This window comes from Cebus imitator, unplaced genomic scaffold, assembly GCF_001604975.1.
Source record: "Cebus imitator isolate Cc_AM_T3 unplaced genomic scaffold, Cebus_imitator-1.0 Scaffold78, whole genome shotgun sequence".
NCBI lineage: Eukaryota > Metazoa > Chordata > Mammalia > Primates > Cebidae > Cebus > Cebus imitator.
This window is the reverse complement of record NW_016107393.1, coordinates 2,396,604-2,403,405: the sequence shown is the minus strand read 5'-3', so window position 1 is coordinate 2,403,405 and position 6,802 is coordinate 2,396,604. Positions and strand designations below refer to the sequence as shown.

General features: G+C 38.6%; 1 protein-coding gene across 4 annotated transcripts in view; it reads left to right on the top strand.

The window, feature by feature from the left end:
* Positions 1-6,802, top strand: part of CCDC141 (coiled-coil domain containing 141) — a 204,814-nt gene that overhangs the window by 80,133 nt on the left and 117,879 nt on the right. For all 4 annotated transcript variants that reach the window (XM_017532732.2, XM_017532728.2, XM_017532729.2 and 1 more), the window contains exon 5: positions 2,511-2,764. In XM_017532732.2, coding sequence (XP_017388221.1) covers positions 2,511-2,764 — 254 coding nt within the window. The remainder of the gene's footprint in view (positions 1-2,510; positions 2,765-6,802) is intronic.

Genomic DNA, 6,802 nt, shown 5'->3' with positions numbered 1-6,802 from the left:
TTATGGTAACTTGGCAACAGTTTATATGATTTCTTTTTTTTCAAGAAATTGACTTCAATTATAATGTTCTCCCTGACTTTTCTTATGTTATTTACATTCTCCTTTCCTGACCTGGTTGAAATCTGTGGCTATTTTTGTCATTTGTTTCTTTGCATTGTTGACTCACAATCAAATTGCCTAGGGCGCATAATCACATTCTCCTCATTCTGAACAGATACTACTAACTAATGTTTTACAGGACAGATCTAGGTCATGTGGAATAAACTACTTTGAATTATTTCCTTTTCATCTCAAAATGTCTTTTTATGGTATATTCACTTATCTCGTTCTCTTCTCCTGCTTTCCAAAAAAAGGTGTCAATTGAAAGATAAACTGGCCCAACTACCTCAGCCTACATCATTGCTGTGTAATAAATTGCCCAAAGTTAGAGTGCTGAAGTTGACCATGTCCCTATAGTGGAAAGAACACTGAGCTATACTAATCACAAGTCTTGCGTTTCACCACTGCTTCAGCCCATTTTTCTTAGTGTCAGGCTTGGCAAGGTGCTTACTCTCTGAGTGTTTGCCATAGTTCCCCCAACCTGAAAATAAAATAAAATAAAAAACAGAATATTTGACCCTATTATTCTCTCAAGATACAATCCTAGCATTTTCTTTTCTTCTAACAACAAGTGTCTCAAAGATTGCCCTGCTTGTTGCCTTCCCACTTCTCAGCTTACTTTCTTCTCACTTCTCATTGCCTTCTCACTTCTCAACCTGGTAACTTCCCTTCTGATTCCCTCACAAAACCCAAATCTTATTCTCAACTTCTCTTTTTTATATCTTTGGAGAACTTCTGGTCTCTAATATTTGTAGCTTACTCAATTTTTCTCCCTCTTTCAAAACATTTGTTCTCACTCAAGCATTCTACAAAAATGATCGCAAATCTCCTGTGCCAGTCACCTGTGCTAAGTGGGATGCAGTGTGCTGCTGGGGATGCAGTCACGGTCTCTATCCTCATGCTGCAGTGGAGCCTAATGGCAAAGACGGACATTAAATATAAGAGTATTTAATCCTGTCTGACCTATCCTTTGAGGAAGTGACAATTGACATGGAGTATAAGTATAGTAAAGGTAAAGAAGGAGGGAGTTGAGGAGAATGGCGTCCTTGTGAGTGGGCATAGTGAAAAGTTCAGGGTCGGGAGGGAGTATAGCATGTATGAGGAATTTAAAGAAGATAAGAATGAAAAGTCGAGAGATTGAGACAATTTGAAAAGGAAGGAAGAGACTAGACCATGCCAGCCTAGTCATCTACATTAAGGGGCCTGTCTTTAATTTTAAGGCAAAGGGCCATTGTTGTAAGTGTGTTTATATGTGTGTGTGTGTGCATATGCATGCGTGTGTGTGTGGGAAAGAGAGGAAAGAAGAAAGAGAAAGAAAAAGAAAGCGCGAGATGTTATGTTGAGAAAAGATCTCTGTGGCTAAAGTCTAGAGAATTGATGGTTGGACTGGAGAGAGAATGCAATTAAGAGAAGACTGCACATCCAGGCAACAGATGACACATTCCATGGTGAGGATGGAGGGAAGTAGACAGATGTCCGAGATAGCACATAAAATCAACAGTTCTTGATGATAGCGGGATATGGGGGAGGGATGTCATGGACAACTCCTTCATTTCTGCATGATGGAGAGTGGACAGTTTCCCAACTGCTCCTTCAGTTGATCCCCACGTGTAGATGTTCCTCAATGTGCTATTCTCAACTCTCTCCCTTGGCAGTTCTTCAATGGTTAGGCTTAACATCCCTGTTCTACAAGATGTTACTCAAAACTACAATGCTATTTACTCCAGAGATGACATACTGGTGGCCCATTTAGCAGATATATATGCTTCTTTATCTTGTGGTATTTTTTTAAATTAAAAATATGAATTATGAAAGATTTAAAAGTCAGAACTTTCACATAAAATCTGCATTTGAAACTGTCTCAACAATTGGAAACTCCATCAACACTGGACCCATATTCCTCATGTCAGCAGTTGGTCAGTACCGAGTGACAGCTGACCCTTTTAGGCTGAGAAGCATTTTCCACTTTGCTGTAGTCCCTGACATCTGGTACCTGGCCACCACATTCATTGAGTTTTTGTTTGGTTACCCCAGGCACTAACCCTTAAACCTCAGCTTTAGTCCAGTCCCCTCAGAATGTAGAACACTTAAAGCAGTATTATAACACTGAAAACTGCAACAATGTCAAAATCCTACACTTATTCTACTCTTTGTCCTGAATCCCATAATTGCTGAACAAAGCATCCCATCAGTTGGCAGTTAGCACTGTCACAATTGTTAGGCCAAGGTGTTTGACCAGTTTTTTCTTTGAAGTACTGTAGGCAGTTTCTGTTCACACATTTTAATTCCTTGAGCACAACTTGTTTTTTATTAACATAAAAGTTACATATATTTTAAATTATGAAGAGTCTGAAGATTGGTGTATAAAAGCTTGCTAATAGCATTCTTCTTTCTTTCTGATTTTCTTCTAGAACTCTTAGAACGGTCTTTAGCACTTTTAAACAAAAGTCAACAACTCACTGACTTCATAGAAAAATTCAAGTGTGAAGGACCTAATGTGAACCCCGAGTTGATTCAGGCAGCTCGTAGCAGCTGTCTGAAGATTGACAGCCTTCTTGAACTTCTACAAGACAGAAGAAGGCAACTAGACAAGTACTTGAAGCAACAGTGGCAAGAATTGAGTCAGGTTCTGCAGATATGTCAGTGGGACCAACAAGAAAACCAGGTAACCCAAAGGGGCATTGGATGATGTTCCAGCCTCAGCTATTTAGTTGTTACATGGATTACCCATTCCCTGGGGCAGTTTTTCAGTCTTCATGGTCAAATCCTTTGGTCTTTGGTCCAAAAGCCTTTCATTCAAACTACCATGTTGTTTTTCCCTGTAAGTATATAAAAACAAATACACACATTTTTTTCATTATGCTGTTGATTTTGTAAATGAGAGAGAACACCGTGGATAGTTTTGAAAATGAATGTATTCTATTGTTGAATTCTTCCTTTCAGGTCACTATTTTTTAGACATGTGTCTTTAACATTTGGAAATGTTAATTGCAGTTTTCTTAAAAGTTGAAGAGGCATGATGCTGCTGAATTGTGCTAGATTGCTGCTTACATCAGTAAAAAGTCTGTCAGCTCAAAATAGAGATAATGTTCTTACAAAAGTGGTCTGATGCCAATCAAGAAATATGACCTTGGCCCATAGCTGCAGGATCAGTGGTCAGAGGGCTTTGGGGGTTGATGAATTTGCAGGCTCATTAGAGCTCATTACCCAGGCTGCAGGCATAGCTCTGATGGGTTTTCAATGTGCTTGACATGCATTCCTTCTGCTACAATCACTTGATGGGAAAAGTGGGCAGAACTGTCTTTGCAAACCCCCAACTCAAATAAGCGAGATGTTTATCACAACACTTCTGATTGTCTTAATTCCATGTTTAAATCTGTACAGATTAAATAGTGGAAGGAATTTTTAGGGAGAAATCATGTGGAGGGCAGTCTCCCGGCCTGCATACACAGGGAAGAAAACTTTTCGTATGTTTAATAATATCGCTCCATCCAAACTGAAGAGACATTTATATAGTTGGAAGCACATATGAGTCCAGAAGAAACTGGTTCTTATTTCATGCTAGAAAAATGAGAGTTTAAATGATGATCAACTTTTCAACTAATACTTATTGAGTATCTACTATGTACCAGTTCCTATCATAAATGCTGGGGATATACTAGACCACAAGACAGCACCTTTTTTCCTCTAGGAATGTTTCTTCTAATGCAGTGTTTCTCAGCTTTGGCACTATTGACATTTGGTGCCAGGTAATTCCTGGTTGTGGGAGGCTGTCCTGTCCAGCACACTCTAGGATGCTGAGCAGCATCGCCGGCCTCTACCAACAAGATACCGATACAACATCCCCAGTTGTGGCAAATCAAAACTGTCTCTAGACATTGCCACATATCCCCTGGGGGACAAAATTACCCCCAGTTAAGAACCACTGTTCTAATGTGATGAGAAGGACTTATAATAAACAAATGATGAGTACAGTGATAAACCTGATGAGGAAATTAAGTAAGGTAATGAATTTTGACACGTGTTGGTCAACTTTTTATCAAAGAAAGAATATAAGAAGCCTCTCCGAGGAAGTGGTGTAGAGCAGACACCCAAACGCAGATGCCAGTCATGTATTTTCCTGCTTGCACTTTGTTGCCATTCCCCTCTAAGTTACCATACACTTTCTAAGCTACCTTGGTTTTATCAGTTTTCCCCTGACTGCTGCCTGCTCCTCCTGTCCTGATTCTGCTGTGCTACCTTCTGACCCTGCTCTAGCCGTTACACGCTCTCACATGCACTTTCACATGCTTGTTCCCCAAAGCGCTATCATCCCATGTAAAGATCTTTTCATGATGACTCTGGCACAACAAGATGGAAATTAATGCTCAGGACAGGAAACAACTTAACATTGTAAGACAGCTGTTTCCAAAATTCTTTGTCCTTCTGAGGATGAGTGGGTCTATTGTAGCTCACTGGCTCCTATCTGTCTGTCTCTGCCCTAATCCTGACTAGCCACCATGTTCCCAGAGCTGCTATTCCCCTTAAAGAAACCTTCCTCTTATCTCTTCATATAAACCTTCCCCTTATCTATCATTTTTGGGTTTACAACCCCAAGCCCCTGTCTCTAGTGCTTCCAAGAATACATTACAAACTCCTCTTGCTTTATCATACAGAGAAGTATTTGTCTTTTAAACCTCAACATCTTTTATCCAGATTAACACAGAGGCCTTTTCTCTCTCTCAAAAAAAAAAAAAAAAAAGGTTCATCAAAGAGTCTTTCCAAACATAGAACAATTTCCCCCAGAATGAGAAAATAGCTACAGTAAGTTTTATTTATTTATTTTTAAGATAGTAATTTTGCCTTTCTTCCCCATGACCATGGCAATAATCATCCACTTGAATCCTCTGCAGTTAAAAAAAAAAAAAAAGAATATCACCTGAAAATTCAGAAGATTCAAAATGAACATTTTCTAACCCAGCCACATGCTTAAAGGAAATCTAGATACCTTGCTAAACCTGGAAAACAAATATGTTTGCTAATAAGTAAAGTAAGGCATAGCAGAAGGTTTCTGACTTGGTAAGTTCTTTAACTTATGGGGTCTCATTTTTTTTTAGAGGTAAGTGATTTTGTGAGGGATGCTTTTTAAAAAATAAAGTTTGTTTTTTAGAGCTCTTTTAGGTTCACAGAAAAAAATGAGAGAAAGGTACAGAGATTTCCTATATGTTCCCTGTCTGCACACCTGCAGTTTCCATCTTTATCAGCATCCTCATCAGAATAGCTTGTGAGGTGGGCAGATTGCTTGAACCCAGGAGTTTAAGACCAGCCTGGGTAACATGGCAAAACCCTGTATCTATAATAAATGTATACACAAAAATTAGCCAGGCATGGTGATATGCTCCTGTAGTCCAAGTTACGTAGGAGGCTGAGATGGGATGGGTGGCTTGAGCCCAGGAGGTCAAAGCTGCAGTGAGCCAGTATTATACCACAGCATTCCAGCCTCATTGACAGAGTGAGACCCTCTGTCTCAAAAAATAAAATAAAAATAAAGTTTAGGCTCTGAATCTTAAAACACTCATGTTATATTTTTTCTTGTTAACAGCAGTGACAGTGTTTGCAGTAGTTAATAAAGCTAAGTGTTGTCTCTTTATACTTGTAAGAGTACAGATCCTAGGGCCAGGCTGTTGGCTGGGTTCAAATTCTGGCTTCACCACTTACTGGCTGAGTAACAGCAATTATTTAACCTCCCTGAAGCTCAGTTTTCTGTAAAAATATGAAAAATAATACCTACTACTGTCTTAGTGTTAGCAGCTGTTACCGTCATGCCTGAAAAAGATAGTGAAGGCCCAACATACTATATACTGTCCCACTCCTTGCCCCTCCAATGTCATGCTCAGATGATGACTGGTCTCAGATTGAAGACCAGTTTTATTATTTGAGTTCACAGGGTGTGATAAAAGTCACTGTAATAATGTTAACAGCTACCCTTGTTTAATGGGCACTGAATTGATAGCTTAAAACAAAAAGTAGTATCTTTTTTCTGCTTGTGATTTAATCATGCTTCTTTGTTAAAATGTAGAGATCACCCTCCATGCAGATGATTGCTAGTAGAAATTTGGCACACTGCCGCCTTCTGGGCTTGTATCCGAGTATGAGTATAGTCACAGGCATACACGCATTTATTAAACAGCTAAACAAATAAATGAAAGTAAATTGAATTAGCCTATATATACTGTATTATAACCTTTTTGGTTAAATTGAAAAAGACATAAACATATTTTGTGTCAAAAGTAGAGCAATTAATTTTAATGAGTATGTAGTATTCTGCTATTTGAATATAACACAATTTAAACAGTATTTTATTAATGAGGAAATAGAGTTGCTTTGATTTCTTAATATTATAAACAATAATTAATGCTTACTGTGTTGATAATTATATGAAGAAGGAATTACTTTAAAGTTTAGGTATGTAAAAGCACAAATTATCTTACCTGAGTTTTGCAGTTTTTCTGAACTTCTGTTTATTATTATTATTATTGTTATTATTTTTTGGAGACAGTCTCACTCTGTCATCCAGACTGGAGTGCAGTGGTGCAATCTTGGCTCACTGCAACCTCAACCTCCTGGGTTCAAGCAATTCTTGTGCCTCAGCCCCCTGAGTAGCTGAGACTACAGATGGACACCACCACACCCAGCTAATTTTTTTATTTTTTTAGAGATGTGG